Raw genomic sequence first — 16350 nt, 5'->3', positions numbered from 1 at the left:
TGGGATCTGAGAAACTCACAAACATGCAATGGGAACACCCAGCAAGACATCCTGTTGTGGGGTGTCCGGTGTTCCCAGCTGATGAATTTCCCAATCGAGGCACATGCTGGCTAAGTGGGATGTCCAAAGGCATGCAGGATGCTTTCTGGTAGAACCGGAAAAGGAACTAAGAGACTTTGGCTCGGACTTCTCTGCTTTAACTCTCAACCTTATTTTCCCTTCATCTTCTTTCTCTTTGAATCCCCTTTCATCTCAATGCCTCAATGTATAGATTCAATGAGACTTACCATTTGAAAAAGAAGACACTTCTGGCTGGAAAATACCATCTTTAAATTCAGCAGAGCTGTGAGAGCAGGCGACACAAAACAGGATTACAAACAGTCAAGCAAGTTCACACATGTTAGTTATGTCCAATGAGAGTTGCTTTCCTTTGTTCCAGTGTGCTCCACTCATCTGTGCAGCTGTGCATCTGGCCTTTTGTTTCTTACCTATTCTCATAGGTGACTGTTGTAATGAGGAATGACAGAGATGAGGAGCTGACGATCAAAATCCTTCTGGATGGGGTGAAGCGTGGGACTTGCGTGAATAAGGCACTTGAAGCAAGGGAATCTGGAAACATGTTCAAATATATATGAGTACATAAATATTGTGAGCAACACTATCATATGTCAGCTCTGCTTTCCAACAGACCTCTGTACGCAATCAGCCTTGCATCGCCGCCACGAGCAATTCTCTCCTGTTTGTTCTGCATGTGATGGGATACCGTGGTGGAGGCAAGGCAGTAACTGTGTTAAAGCACCTATCCCCAGTGTATAGCTCATCCTCCTCTGCACTGCACTGGGCTTCTCTCTGCATGGTACCGCTTGTTCTCCGTGCCCAGCACAGACCAAGTGACCTCTCAGTATTTTTCAAACTCTGCGGCCGGTCTCTAAATGGTGGCTGTGATACTTTGTAGGGGAGATTCAAGCCTGGCTGCCAAGGAATGTTTATTTTTGTGTCTTGCCTAATCATTGTCACAGATGATTCAGCAGGAGCAGAACCACTACGCTGCTTGAAAAAATTCTGTTGGGGCTTGCTCTCGTTCAATTCAAGGTGCAAATGAACAAAAATATATAAAAAGCCATCTTTGTGCTCCCAGAAAGTACTTCTCTGCATTTTGAGGGAGGAATATTGTGCTAAAATAGGAGAAACTGCACAGGTAGAAACATAATTAACATAATTAATGGCTTTTGTAAACCAGGAATAATATTGCCTGGAGGATGTTTCGCTGTCTGCAAAAAACACAGAGACTTAACAGGTACCTGCAATTCTACTTCTTGATGTTATTTAGCCAATTTTCTCATGCCACGAGGAGGTCAACAGTCATGTACCTTCTGTGTTGGACACTATCAAGCCTTGTTTACTGTCATTAGGAGGTCCCAGGAGAAAGCTGGCGAGTTTTTGGCAGTTTGTGGCAGATGAGAGAGCTACAGCTGCAGAGCAGTTGTTGTCATAACACCTATTCATCATTATCCCTCCCATCATGAATCACCTCATGATAACCAACCCCTCTTTGTTTACATCCATCACAACTAGAAAACCCGCACTTGCTTCCAGGGCTCACGTCTCTACCTGGGAAAAGCCTGGCTGATTTTGTGCCAGTATTCCTTCCCCAAAACCAGAAAATTCTCGAAGTCTCCCTGCTGAGAGAACGGGGACAGCTTTTCAAATGTTTTGTTCACTTCCACTTAAAATTCAACCAGAGTATCTAAATTAGGAATGCTGCTACATTCCAGCTCAGAAAGCTGCAGTGCTCTGTTATAAAGAGGGGCTCCGTTCCTCCTCCTCATCCAGAATCACGCCTTTCAGGATCGAGCCGTCCGTTCGCTTAGGTGGAAAGCTCGGTCGGGAGCCCGTGTTATGCCCTTCCTTCTGCATCCGGTACAGTGTGGAGCACCATGTCAGCGATGCACTAATACACAGGAATAATCAGCTCATCAAATCAGCTTCATTAGCCGGAGCTGGAGAGCACAGCTCCGCTGCCCAGCCCTGCAGACACGCAGCCTGCCTCCCCGCTCCATCTGCCACAGCCGAGCAGGAGGGGTCTGCCCGTTCGGCTGCTTGCACAGAAGTGGTAAAGCCTGGGACACTGGGGGTGTCAAGCGTGTGCCATCTTCCTGCCTGACGCATGTCACTGGGGACTGCTGCTCCTCCTGTCTCTTGTAGGTGAGACTTAATCCAGCTCCGGTGCGCCAGCGACGAAGCTGCTGGAGCAAGGTCTGAGGCCTGTGGTTTCAAAAGTAGCCCTGATACCGACAATTTTCCCGGGTTTGGAGAGAAGGGAGCAGGGTCTGGTCCAAAAGTTCTGCTTTGCACCCCTACCACAACTTGCTGTCCTGCAGGACACCATGCTCCTTTGCCATGAAGGTGTCAGGGCAGGGCTGCTGGAGGGTGGCCCGTCCCCACAGCAGGCCCGGGGCTTGGTGGTCTCCGTGTTTGCACAGCAGAGGAGCGGGACACCGGCAGGTCATGGATTTCACGGGTTTGCTCATTGCTTGGAGTTTCCAAGCAAGAGTATTTATGGATAGCTCTGGAGATATTTTTACAGGAAGGACTCTGTAACTAAGCACTTCAGAAAAAAAAACAGGCCACCGCACAGATGAACAGGCAGGTGGAGAGGGCCCCACATGGGCGCTTCCAGCTTGGGAAGGGATGGGTGCAAGCACTGAGTGGGTGCTTGCTCTGAAACTCCCTGGGGGCCAGATATCTTCACAAATGGTGTTCAAACAATGACGAATAATAAACACATGTATGAATCTCTCAGATTTTGGTATTGCTAAAGGTCTGTGCAGAAGTATCTGTTGCTTACACTCAAGTTCTCTCTCTCTCTCTCTCTCTCTCTCTGTGTATTTTTAGCATGGATGAAGATATAGTTTCAGAAAATGTAATGACATGTGACATACAGGATTCATATGTATCTAGGCAGTATGGGAATGTACCATGTAGGAGGAGATGTAACATACTGCTTGGCTTCTAATACCCATTACTTAAGCATAATAAGGCGCATTATGAGAGCAGATAAGGGGGCTCCCCATTGTGCCCAAGCACTAGAAGACATACGTTTGTCTCTTACCTGTATTTTCCTTTTGCTTTATGTCACTACATTAAAGTTGATTTGGGCAATGTTGGCTGAAGATTTACAGAGGCTTGTTAAAAATGCTTTGGGGGTTTGTCTTTAGAAGATCAGTTTTCACAAGAAGACAACCATAAACTTGATACCACCTCTCCCATGCCATTAGCAAATATCAGCTAATGAGTCCAATCAGATACCAATGCAATGCTGTGGCAAATGTGATGTTCAGGAGAATTTCTCTGCTGATTTTAAGAGAGTCAAAAGGCTATGTTCTGTCCTGGAGTTACCTTTGTAACTCTAACAAGATGAGACAGTGAAGTTTTGCCTCATAAATTGTTCTAACACAATATTTTTCTATGAAATAGCATGTTTAAGAAAGCATTTATTGTCCACAAAATTTCTGCCACTGGGTGAATCTCAAACAGAAGAGATCAGCTTCTTCCCTTCCTTATTTTCATGTTGCAATGTAGTCTTAACAGGAGTTGTAGCTTGCAAATTGATGCAGAAAAGGCCTGGCAAATGATCTTAATATCCTAGTTCAAGTAAAAATGCCTATTTTCCTAACCAAGGTTTGAATTGCATTGTAAAGATAGACACTTGAATGGTTGACAGCTTTAACAAGAAAACTGCGACTGCAATCCTAGTGCAAACCATACATCTTGTGAGATCAAGTGGAATGCTCTGTACAGATGCCAAAAAGAGCTGAATTTTTAAAGCTTTTTTTTTTTTTTTTTTATATATATATATATAATTTTATTAGTAGTTAATGGTATATATTTAGCACTGAAAAGATCATTTGACAGCATATCAGTCTTGCAAGATATATGAGTAAAAGGAAACTAAAAAATATAAAAAATTCACCATGTTTATGAGGGGTCTTTTTCCTCTGGAATTTTAGAAGGAACCAACTTACTGGGTGCAAACTCTGCTGAACTAGATGGAAAGACTGCCATTGATTTCCATGGACTTCAGATCAACCATAAGGAGAGGAAGCAAAATGCATGCTAGGATGTTTCCTTGGTTATTTGCCTGTCCTTTTAAATGCTATATGTGACATTTTAAAGTTCAGGTGTTAAAAAAGGAATGATAGCTTCATGAAGGGTTTGTCAGTGAACTGCAGAGTTTAGAAGGCTGTTAAAAATATGAATATAAATGTCTCTGTGCATACACACTACAGGGACAGAATTTAATTTAGCTGGAGCTGGTGGTACCTGACACTTTCTGCTATGAGAGCCTGTTTTCGGTTTTCTATAACTTTGCCAAGTTTTAACCATTCAGTGTCTACCTCACACTGAATATTTTGCATCTCTTGATTCCACCAGCAAGGTGATGAAAAGCAACCCAGTATCACAGAATGGAGAAGGCAACCAAGAGATCTGGCCACACAGGAAAGGGAGTAAGTGACAGCAAGAGAAGCATTTGGGTGGACAAAGGAGGGGACAAAGTGAAATGGAAGGTAAATCAGACGGGGGCAGCCAGACAGGAGCAAGAGTGATGGGGTGGGGTGAAGGGCTAGGCCAGCAGGAAAGACAGCCTGGGACAGAAACAAAGAAAGGGTAAGGAATAAAAGACCCCCAAAGCAATCTGAGCAGTAAATCGTTGAATCACGTATTCATCTTCTTTATTTGTTGGTTTTGTGTTTTTTTTTCCTCCTTCTTTTCCCAGGCTAAAGAAAATGATTTATGCAGCACGAGGCATAAGGGGGCCCCATTCTCCACTGGCTGGTAAGCATTGCTGTAATGAACACAACAGCAGCAACAGCGAAGGCAGGAGAAGATGCCTGTTGTCATTCCAAATGCCCTGGGAACGAGTCAGTGGTCAACTGCTCCCAAGAAGAAGAGTTGCTTGTTGCAACTCTTTGCTTTCTTTTACCATTGAGATCACAGTTTTTATTCTCATTTTCCAAGCACCAGGAGCACACTCTGGGAAAAGGCGATGGGACCTAAGAAGATGTCAGACGAACAGAGGGGAAAGGGAGGGCAAGGGCAGTGGGGCCGAGCAAAGACCCATAGTGAGGAGGACAAAAGCACAGATGAGGAAAGAGAGCAGGTCAGGAGATGCAGAGAGGGGAGGAAATGCCAGATGGGGGGCAAAAAGTCAAATAACAAAATCTCTCTGTATTTGGAGTTCTACCACATCGTGTACCACCAAAGGCATGTTATCTATGCTAACATTTATTTCCAGAGGCACCTCATCTCCTGGATACAGGGACAGGTGCAGCATCAGTAGATCAGTAGGAAGGAGCACCAGAGAGGTAGATGGTTAGCTGCTGACATGCCAAGGGATGCAGCCCTATATGCAATGCTGGTGGAAATGCTTGAGGAAAGTCCTGCTTTCTGTGTGCCCTCACTCTCCAGATGCTGTGAACCAGGTTTAAAGCCTAATTTAATTTAAACCTTCTTTACCAGGCTTAAAGCCTAAAGGTTTAAAACCTTTCCTTCTGCACTGACCATGGGACCAGAAGCCAGCCCCACTGGGGGTAGGGTGAACATTTCCCATTTTTAGGTCCACCAGCAGGCACATGGTGCATCACGTCTGTTTTATGGAGCTGTTTACATGGGGTTCCACAAACATACACACTTCTCTAGCAGCCTGTGTCTGTGTGTGTCCCTGATCCACAGATTAATGGTAGGCTTATGCTTGTGGTAGCTGCCTTGTTGCACTGCTGCTGGGAGACAGCATGTAGAGAAGGAGGTGTCCTCATGCTCTAACGGCGTGGACCCATCATTGGCGTTTGTGTAAGGGAGGTTATTTTGGAAGTGCAAGGTATCACACGATTCCAGCACAAATGTTTCCAGGAGATGTTGCTCTTCCTGTAGCTGTTCTGAAGGGGAAAGAAAAGGGGAAAGGTGCAGTGAGGCTTCCAGCCAGCCTGATCAGCTTTTGCAAATGAATTTTCTAATAAATGCATCCTTCTACTCCCAGCATGAATTTTGCACACAGGGTGCACCGAGTTCATGGGTATGCTCCCATTCATAGCTGCCTGGCAAGGAATTAGGGCAAGAAAAAAAGAAACGCTTAAAAATGCTGCCTATGACTTGACTGTAAACAGGTTATTTGGAATCTTGGCTAATCATTTTCTCTGATGGATGTGTCACATAACCTTAATGGCATTGTCTTTGTGTGTTGCCTCATAGGAAGAAATTAGTTTTGTTTTGTTTTGTTTTTTTCCTGTTCAGAAATTATCCGTACACATTCCCTAAACATTTGATAGGTCTTAGAGTGTGAGGCTTTTCCAAACGGCTGCAGAAGCCCTTCTGCTGCTAATTTATCTGGATGAATATTTATTTCCTAGCAATGATCCCATTCCCCTGATGGATGCAAGTGTCTGTGGCAGTTAGGCTGCTTCGTGTGATAGGACCCTAAGTCATGACAAAGACAAAAGGAGACAATATAGATACATGGACGGGGTGAATGAAAGAGGTCTGTGGGAAAGGCCGAGCAGGGTAACTGCTGTGGTTTTAACACCACCCAGTTCTGAAGAGGTAGCAGCTTCTCTTCATTGTCTTTCTTTTCCTTTCACAGATATTATTGTGACTACAATCTCAGGTTTCACCACTTTAGTAAGTAAATAAGGTTTTTAATGCCAGCAGAGGGAATCAGAAGTTTTTATTCACTAAAATATGCATTTTTTTTAAAGCTGTAGTCACACAGCTGTAGTCTGGACTCCCACGTTTCAGCTGTTCCCTCTGTCCACAGGCAGAAGTAATGCGTCACTTTCTGAATTGTTTCTTTTTTCTTTTCTTTTTTTTTTAAATGGTTAATCAACAGCAGCAGTAATGCTCAGTGGAAGTAGCCCATTTAGCGTCAGCCAGGACAGATAACGAAGATGATCCAGGTATCTCTGTTTCTCTGGGAGCACATCCCACATCTAGAGCAGGACTCAGAAGTGCTGTTTGTAGGGGCCGGGGGAGCAGAAACAGGGAGACAGATGTTTCTCTTATTATTTCTGTTCTGAGACAGCCACAGCTATTGCGGCGTGTCACCATCCTTGAGGGCCACAGACACAAATGCACAGCAGGACAGCTGTGTTTAAATTATCAGTGTGATTTCCACTGGGGCACGAGGCGGGGATACACAACCCATGCTTTTTATTCAAAAGCAGTCGTGCAACGCTGTCTCGTCTGAGTTACTGTATTAACCACACTGCTCAAAAAAAAACCCAAACTCAAAACAGACAGTTTCTGTGTGTCTGTCCCAGCTGTATTGATGGCGTTTCTGAGTGCTACAGCCCAGAGCTGTCCCTACAACATATACTAGCTGAGAAGCTCAGCTTTGTTTTAGGTTGTCCCTGCCACCCCTCAGTCCCCGAGGCAGGGCAGCCCAGCCGACCACAGCACAGCACCACACAGCACCCCTAGCGCCTGGGGCTGCGTGGGCACCTAATAAAGTGCTCTCTGTTAAAACTTAGCAGGGGTTTGTCGTGGGCTGCTTCAAACCCAGCTGCTGCGGGCCCCCGGAGCCGGGGCTCAGCCGCAGACAGCGCAGGAAAGCGCTGCGTTCCCCTGCAAGACGCACAGGATTTCCTGCAGTGGGTCACGAAAACATACCTTCCCATTGTCCCTGCTCCTATCACAGGGAGTCCTTGTGCTCCGCCGGGGACAACGTTAATTCCTACCCTGGCAACCGAGGAAAACAATTAGGGTTGTTTGGCATTTTACACGGCGCTGCTGCCTGCCTCCCTTGCGAGCAAGGCCAGGCCGGCCCTGGAAGGCAGCGTTTCTCAGGGGTGATAACAAACCTTCCTTACCGGCCGTTGGCTGGCCACCGAGGTGGAAAATCTGTGGCAGCCCAAGGAAAAAACCTGTATTTGAGACAAACAAATGGTGTTGCCGAAGGGTGTGGGGTGGTGTGCAGGGTGGGGGACTTTACACCAGCCAGCTCTCCAGAAGCACAGGGACCGGTGCTCACCCTCAAGGGGCACGCTGCAGCCACAGTGGGGCAGCGGTGGGTGCCAGGGCTGGCTGCATGGCTGGGCAGGGCCCTGGGGTGCCTCCTGGGGCAGTGCCAGGCCTGGTGTTGGCAAGGCAGGGTCTGTTATCAAAGTCCTGGCCCAAGAAGGCAGGGGGTTGGCATGGGAGGCTGTTGCCACCCCTCCATTGCCGCCAGGCAGTCCTAGCGAGGCCAGCATGGGGTGGCCAACATGTACAGGGTCTATGTGGGTTCGTCCTCAGTGCCCCAGCAGAGGCATTAGGGCTGACTCTGGTGGCTGAGGCAGGCAGGGCACAGCCCTGCATGAGCCCAAAAGCCCAGAAATGTCTTAGGAAAGGGGGGAGAGGTGCCCTCAGTGCCCCCACAAGCCTGCCTGGAGGAAGGTGGGACTCCCCACTCCTGCAAAAGAGGTTCTACCTATACAGTGAACACCTTTGTCATGCTCTTTGTTTCCTTTAGGTAAATCCATGAATAAATCCATGAAATTCCTGTGAACTGTATGATGGGTTTTATACTGCCCCTGCCCTGACATTTCAGTGTATTTTTTTGTTAGCATTGTATTTTTTCTTTCACTAAAATCACTTTAACATTAAAAGAAAACTTGTAAGGGGTGTTGAGCACACAGAAATGCTACACTTCATATTGGACCTTGGAGACATGACACAGATCGTGCCAACAAATGTCCCCAAAGTGTGGAAAAGGGCATTACCAAATGTGCACCGTACGCAGCCCCAGTCTCTGCAGGCTGGATCCTGACTGTCATCTGAGTGTCGTGCTGGAGGTCAGGGAAGTCTCGGGCTTCATTTTGTTGGGCTGGCTCTTCTCCAACATTAAAAGCACTATTTGCTTCCTGTAATGTTTTTGCGAATCTGTTTGCTTCTTGTCATAATACCAAAGCAGCAAGTACAGGATGAGAGTCTGTAACTGATAGGTTGCAACCTCTAAGACAGAGCTCATGGCAGGCAATTGCAGAGATTGTGAGAAACAGAGCATTTTGCTCCAGCTTAAAGAAAAGAAAGGCTCACTCTGACCCTTTACAATAATGTGATCTCAAAATATACATAGAAAAAGCATGAATTGACTTACTATTAACAGCAACAACTTGGGTATGTCTTTGTTTTTATACTGATGGTAAGAAAATCTCTGAAAAGCTGTCTTCAATAAAAGAATATCAGATTGTAAAAGCTGAAAAAACACACATCCAGTGCACAGGACATTGACTCTGGGCTCAAGAAATGACATTTCAGTTTCTGGCTAAAATACAGTTTTTGTCTTCAGTCTTGAAAAGTCAGTCTACTCCATGTTCCAGTTCCCTGTGGAGTACGAGAATTATTGTTTTAATAATACTAATTATTTGCTTGATTAAGGATTGTTAATAACCCCCAACATAATGCTAGGGTGAAAATACTCAAATCCCTAGAGATAGAAGTGCATGTAGGCCATGCTTCTAGGCTTCAGAATTGCCTCTGGCACTCAATCAGGTGCCGATCCAAACTGCCATGAAACAGAGCTGAACCCAGAGCCAATGTTATTGTTCAACAAAGTCCACAGAGGGCTTCTTGAGGCATTGCAGAGCATTTTGTAAAGGGCTGCCCATTCAAAGAAAGGAAAAAAGGACACATATAAAAAGATTCCAAATGTATTTTAATGTTGGGTTAAAAAAAAAAAAAAAAAAAGGAGTCAAAGAGTGTTTGTCCAGGAAGGGAGAACATGTGTCTTTAAATTTTGTCATAGACAAATGGGCAGAGGGAATAGAAGCCAAGATTTCCTTGTCTGAGAGGCTGAAGCTTAATACTGTCATCTGTGGTTAAGACCCATTTGTCAAACAGAGTATGCTGAGAATAAAGAAAATCAACTCTCTCTTCCCTTTTTAATTTGACTTAATTAGCCATAAAACTCCTTACTGAAATAAAGGCATTTCCAACTGCAGGACACATTTTTGTGCCCTTTTGCTAACGCAAATACATAGCTCCACATGCAGGAATAGCAAAAGTCGACCAAATGCACTGCAAAAACAAGATGTTCCACTACACTCACCTCCTTCCTTGGGAGAGGAGGACAGAACAAATAGCACGTGGCAGATGTTCTCCGCATAGCTCAGTGCCCTACTGGGAGGCATGCAAATCCTATCGTGATAAGCACAATGGGAAAAGATGCACAGGAGAAAACGGCACACTTGTTGTATGTATGTCAGATTTGCCCCTCTGTAGCAACGAGGAGGCATGCACTGATAGCACGGTGTGGAGCACATAACGCAATTATAATTGGGTGCAATATGTTCACAGTGTTTAAAAAAATGTTGTCTTAAAAACTGCATGCCACGTTCAGATGGCTTAAATTCCCCATGAGTCCCTGTGCCTACTGCTTCCTACTGGCTGCTTCTGGTCCTTCAGCGGTGCCCAGCCAAGAGGAAACTTCAGGGCACAGATGGAGTTCAGGCTAGACGGTCCATAACCTTCACTGGATCCTGCTGGCTTCCTGTGGTGTGAAACCTGCATCCCAGAATTACTTGGAGCACTCATCCTCCCAAACCCAATGAGCGCACTTGCCTAAAATAGTTGCTTGCAAAGGTGTGGCGAGGCCAGCCTCAGGGCTTGCAGAATCACTGGGGGGGACTGTGAGCCTCAGAATATCCTTGTAATTCATCTGTAATGCTAAACTTTAAATAACTGCTTTCCTCTTTCTCTCCTTTCTACCTCGGCTAAGAAATGCGACATGCACTGTGCAAAGGGACTGTCACCAGCTGTTAATAAGAAAGCAGCTTTAGCTTCTCTCTGCTTCTCTTGTTCACACGTAGACAGTGTTGGAAATCAGTGAAAACGGGTGTAGCCCCTCTGCTACCGCCACCGCCACCTCCCACAAAGAGAGCAAGTGTGAAAGGGAAGAGGAAAGGTTGAAGAAGCGGGCTGACCTACTTAGGTACTGCGAAGGACGAGCATGCGGGCGCCGGGTGCGAGGACGGCTGTGCGCGTTTGTTCTGGGCACCTACTGTTACCCTGGCATCCCTCCAAACAAATGGCTTTGCACCCAATTCCAAAACAGCTCCTTCCTCCTCCTCTTCAAAATATGCCCTCCCCGCCGTGCATGCTCTCCCTGTGATCCTTGCTGCATTGCTTTCGAAACGGCCCCTTCCCTGCGCAGCCAGCCAGCCCCTGTCTTCTCACCCACCTGTTAATACCTGGCCTCCTGTTCGTCACATTGCAGCTCTGGGCTCTCTACCAGGATCTCCCCCCTGCTCCTGTGTCGCAGCCACTGCTTCCGGCACAGGCCACCTGTCCCTCCTGTCTCAGCTGAGAAAGGACAGGACCTAACTGCGGGGTAGGTGGCCATCAGCGATGGGACCGGGCTTGCGAGGAGCGCTTTCCAGCAGCAGGAAGGAGGTCCTTGCTCTCAGGAGCCCTGACTCAGACCCCTTCCCATGTGTCACACACCGCCCCCTCCCCTCAGCTGGCTCAGAGCCCCCGAGTGGCATCACTCGAGCCCGGCAAATTAGCCAGCCTGAAAATTATACCCACTGGGATCTGGCCAGTTTGCAAAGCCTAATATCTGCTATCACAAGGTGGGATCAACACACTGAGGCAATACAAAGATTGTATCATAAACCCTTTTGGATTTAGATGGCAAAGTGATCCTTTTGCTCTTCAGTCGGTATTTCTGGCAATTCAGAGCAGTTACAATTGCTTGTCAGAACAACCAAAAGTGCTTCCCTGGCAGCACGGAATATCTTACTGAGAGACTGGAAGAACCTTCCTTGGTTTCTATATAAAACCTACCGATGACTCATATAGGACTCAGAAATTGTCCTAGTTAGAGTTAAATGGGAAGATAGATTGCAGATCTGGAGAGCGAAGCTTGAGTCACAGAGCTGGAACTGGGATCAGAAGGCAAACTTCCCTGAAGTTTGGGGTCTCAGGGGGGCAGAGAGTTTGTTTGTTTGCATTTTCACTCAAGTGTCACATTTGGCATTTCTTCCTTCTCTTCTCTTTCCCCTTTCCTCTTCAGATGTGTTCCGCAATATGAGGAGTCTTACACTTTCTTTTGTCTCCCCCCCTTCTACCTTTGTGTCGCTCTGTACCCATGATGTCTCTGAGGCAATTAAATAAGGTTCCACTGAGCTCCACAATGCCAAGTCTGCTTCAGTCAGTTACCAAAGACCACATAATGATATTACACATGCAAACCACAGTGAAAGATCGTTACTAGGGGTTGCAAAATCAAGCACTGAGAAGCTAGAAAAGGCCATTGCTAAGCTGGCTTGCAGAGCTTCAGTTTGGCCCCTCTGTGCGTCTGCACGTTGCGGCAGTCTTTAATTACACAAGCATAATCCTGTGCTGTTTGTCCCGCAGAACCCCTGCTTCATCCAGCTCATGGAGCAGGTGGTGCTCGCTTAATGAGCAGCTATTTATATTGGGTCTGTGCTCAGCACAAGACCCCGTGCCTTATTCACTGAGCACTGTTCAGACCCCAACGTGAAGACAGCGTGATTAACTTTCCTGCAGGTTGTTCTAATGTACTTACTGTTTTTGTACTGGTGGGCTTCATTTTTACAACACCTTTCAGAGGCAAGGAGGTGGAATTATTTCTGGTCTTAGATGGTGAGTTATTCAGGGAGATGAGAAGGTCCAATGCTTCAGGGTGACCCATATGGAACTCCTGGGCTCTTGTGCTCCACACGTGGGCTCCCAGCTGGCATGAGGGAGCTCAAGACTTCTGCACAAAAGATCCTCGTATCTCAAAATGTCCTTGCAGAAAATGTAGTAGGCAATTTTAGTATCCACTGAGGAAAATCTGCTTTTGGTGATTTGCCTTTTGAATGATTTGGGTTGGAAGGGACCTTTAAAGATCATCTAGTCCAACTCCCCTGCCCTAGGCTTGGACATCCTTCACTAGATCAGGTTGCTCAAAGTCCCATCCTTCTAGAGCCTTCTGGGGTTTCCTTGAATGGTGTACAAATATTTGCCAGAAATAATAGTGGGAAAGATTGCCTCAGCAAAACTTTTACAGCTCTTGCATGCTAGTTATCCAAAACAACTAATCTAAAAATATTTCTCTCTCTAGGAGTAATTTAATATACCCTTCAGTTATTTGTAGATTGGAAAGGACTTTCACATCTTCATTTGATACTGATATGTTGCCCCATTTCTTTCCAAGTAGAACGGAAATATGCACTGAGTGTTTCCGCATCATTAACAATGTTGGCATCCTCCCCACCAATAATAGGCTGATGCCAATTCCTTTTGTTTCTACTATATTAAATAAATCATTCTTGACCTTCTCAGTCTGTTGTTTCCCCTGCTCTTTGAACCTACTTTGTGAGCTTTCTGCACTTGGTAAGTTTTAATGCCTGTTGTTTGGTGTTCCTTGCCCTTCCATTTGCCTCTCTTGTGATATGTCATGCATTTTTTTTTCCCTAAGAGATGCCCCCTTTCTGCCTCACAAACATAATGAGCTGTCAGACTAATCTGCCCTTTCTCTTAATTGTGAGGGCTTGGCCTTTTGACCCTATAATGACCTGAGCATTCCTATATGCCCTTGTTGGTACCTTTGTAAATTTTTACTTCCAGTTTTCTTCACATTTCTATCACATTAGGTATTAGCCCTTCTCAAGTGTCAAGTGTATGTGTTGCTAGGGATACAGTCTTCAGCATAGTAAGTGCAGTCAGGTCATGATGAATATTCCTAAGCAGCCACCAACTTCCAGTTCACTGATTATTTGATCTTCACAAACCGTAAGGAGGTCCAAACTGGAATTCCCTCATCTTGGCTACTATGTCTTTTTTGTCAAAGAAGTCTCACCTACAGCACTTTCCTGTGAACACATTTCTCCAGAATTGAAATATGTTGGGATCCCCCATAACAGTACAATTGTTCCTTACAGACCCTGCAGAAAAGTCACTAAGAAACACGTTCTGCTGCTCATGGTTGCTCTGCCCATTCCTCTTCATGCTTTGACCTGTTTTGTCTCCTGCTCATTAAATGATTTATGCCCCTGATTCAAGCTCCCTGTTTCCCGTTCCTGGTTTTTTGTTTCTTTTGCATTTTTCCTTGCCTTGCTGGACCTTGAACTTCTTATTTAGCCCAGGATCCTTACCTCACAAGATCCAGTATCTCCCTGAGAGTTTGCCCTCTGATTTATGGTCTGTTGGTCTGTGCCTCCCCTTCACCCTCCTTTTTTTTTCTTTTTTCTTTTTTCTTTTTTCTTTTTTCTTTTTTCTTTTTTCTTTTTTCTTTTTTCTTTTTTCTTTTTTCTTTTTTCTTTTTTCTTTTTTCTTTTTTCTTTTTTCTTTTTTCTTTTTTTCTTTTTTTCCTCACCCTAGCCAACAGGCCTAGTTATGCTTTCCTAAGGTTTCTGTCCAACTCTCATGCTCCTCTCCACCTCTTCAGTACTCCTACTTCTTGTACCAGGCCATTTTCTATATCATCTTCCTTGCCACGTTTGTCTTCCTTCCCCAGTTCTGTTCTCCACCTCCACCAGTCCAGCCACCCCCATGACCTGGCCTTCCTCCTGCCCCAGATGTTCCCTTGTCTGCCCACAGCTCGTCTCCTGTGCTCATTCACTTTGATGCTCCTTTGCTTTCAAACCCAGCTCCAATTGCCAGACTACTTGTACAGATAATCCCATCCCTGGCTGATCTCATTTTCCTAGCTCCAGTGCCAGCTGACCCCTTGCTTCACTCTGTCTTTTCTTTCTACCATCCTCATTCCACTTTTTGTCTTTCCTGCATTTGAAACAGCCTCCACCTTAAGACCCACTACCAGGAGGTCACTGAGACAGTATCATGAATGAGCAGAAGGTAATCAAAATGTCATCATCTGGAGTCCCTCTGCCCTGACTGTCTTGATCAGAGACCTGGACAGAGCCTGCACCACCCCACTGGAAGGGATTGAGTGACAACCTGCTGCATACACACCTTTAAGAGTTGGGACATGTTTACTGGCCTACCAGCTTAAACATAACCTGAGGATACCACAAAAATACAGTCCTGTACACTACAGACATGGTCCCTCTTCTCAGTTCTGGCTCTAGCTCAGCCTAGAGCAGCTATTACAGGGAAGGTTGGCTTTTGTCCCGTAATGTTGGCCTCAGGCGTGCTCTGTTATTTCACAGAGAGGCACATGTTCAGTCTGTATTGTCTCTTGGAGCTAATGATGAGAAGAAGCATGGTCCATGAAAGTGGCATCTTTGGGGGTTTTATCTGTTAATATCAATAGAGTCTCTACTGAGCAGCTATAAACTGAGATTTCCTTCCCAAAAGCATGTATTGGCCAAATTAGGTGGATTTTCAGCAAGATGGTACAAGGCGCATCCCTTAAGTCAAGGCCAGCCCCCTGCCAGATTTCAAGCCCTGCTTCGAAGCATGGGAATGCTACAACAGTTCCAGGAAAAAGTTGCCAGAACATTTAAATTTGGGCAAAACAACATATTTTTCCCAAACCTCATTCTTGGAAATGCCCAAGCTGATGGATCAGAAATTTTGAAAAAAAAAAATCAATCAACCTGAACAGTATGGAAAATTTCTCTTCAAATGATTAATGTTTGGCACAGCTGTAAGCTGCCAAAACCATGGTCTTGTGTTACAAAGCCATGGGCAGTTTTTGTAACAAACAGCAGCCCCAAATCACTTGCAATCATTATAATTCCCCCTTTAGTTTTTGGTATGCTTCAGTCTTTCCCTCTTGCTTTCAAGTTAAAGTGCGTTTTCAGGCATCCTAAAAGATCTTGTAAGGTCAACACATTAAAATATGTGATGGAAATAGACACCTTGCTTTTATTTTCAAAAATCAGAGTTACAAAATAAAAATAAGACTGAGAATTTGCTATTTTTCATTCCACAAGCACACCTCACAAATGTCCAATTTCTTAGCTGCACAATCAATAAGTGAGGTGTAGAAAATTGCTAAATATTTTTCATCCCGTTCTGGGTAAACATACAAACAGTGACTTATTTTCATGGAAATGCACAGGAGAGTCTCCTTGGCTGCAAAATTAATTGCCACATCCAAGACAGCTAAAAATGAAAAATTTTGAAAATGAAAAAGTTTTATGGAAACTGGCTTTATGCAAACACCTGGGTGCCTGTTATCGCTCAGGGGTCAATAACCAAAAGTGCCTGGCTCTTAAAATAAGTGTCACCAAGCACCATGGTATGACTGTGTGTCTGTGTCCTTCCTTTCACGGTACGGGGCGTTACTGCTTAGTGTCTTGCTGCAGATGTTGTATGGCTAAAACTTCTTTGACTTGAAATTGGCTTTTCCTAGGCAAAGAACTGAATTTTAATTTCTGATTTACTATATATATATATATA

The 16350-nt window shown here is 45.2% G+C and overlaps 1 protein-coding gene and 1 long non-coding RNA gene across 2 annotated transcripts in view; both read left to right on the top strand.

Moving 5' to 3' along the window:
- The window catches only part of LOC311434677 (uncharacterized protein), a gene marked incomplete at its 5' end in the record, with an annotated part of 44767 nt that extends 40155 nt beyond the window's left edge, over nt 1-4612 (top strand). The window contains one exon of the mRNA XM_084514998.1: nt 4435-4612. Within this exon, the coding sequence (XP_084371124.1) occupies nt 4435-4516 (82 nt within the window). The 3' untranslated portion in view covers nt 4517-4612. The remainder of the gene's footprint in view (nt 1-4434) is intronic.
- An 8709-nt stretch (nt 4613-13321) lies between these two features.
- Nucleotides 13322-16350, top strand: part of LOC311434650 — an 86023-nt gene continuing 82994 nt past the window's right edge. Inside the window, exon 1 of the long non-coding RNA XR_014691622.1 lies at nt 13322-13374. This is a non-coding gene — a long non-coding RNA (uncharacterized lncRNA). The remainder of the gene's footprint in view (nt 13375-16350) is intronic.

Source organism: Aythya ferina (genome assembly GCF_964211825.1).
Source record: "Aythya ferina genome assembly, chromosome: 3".
NCBI classification, from domain to species: Eukaryota; Metazoa; Chordata; class Aves; order Anseriformes; family Anatidae; genus Aythya; species Aythya ferina.
Note: the sequence above shows the minus strand (reverse complement) of the source record. Positions and strands in the feature narration are given on the sequence as shown.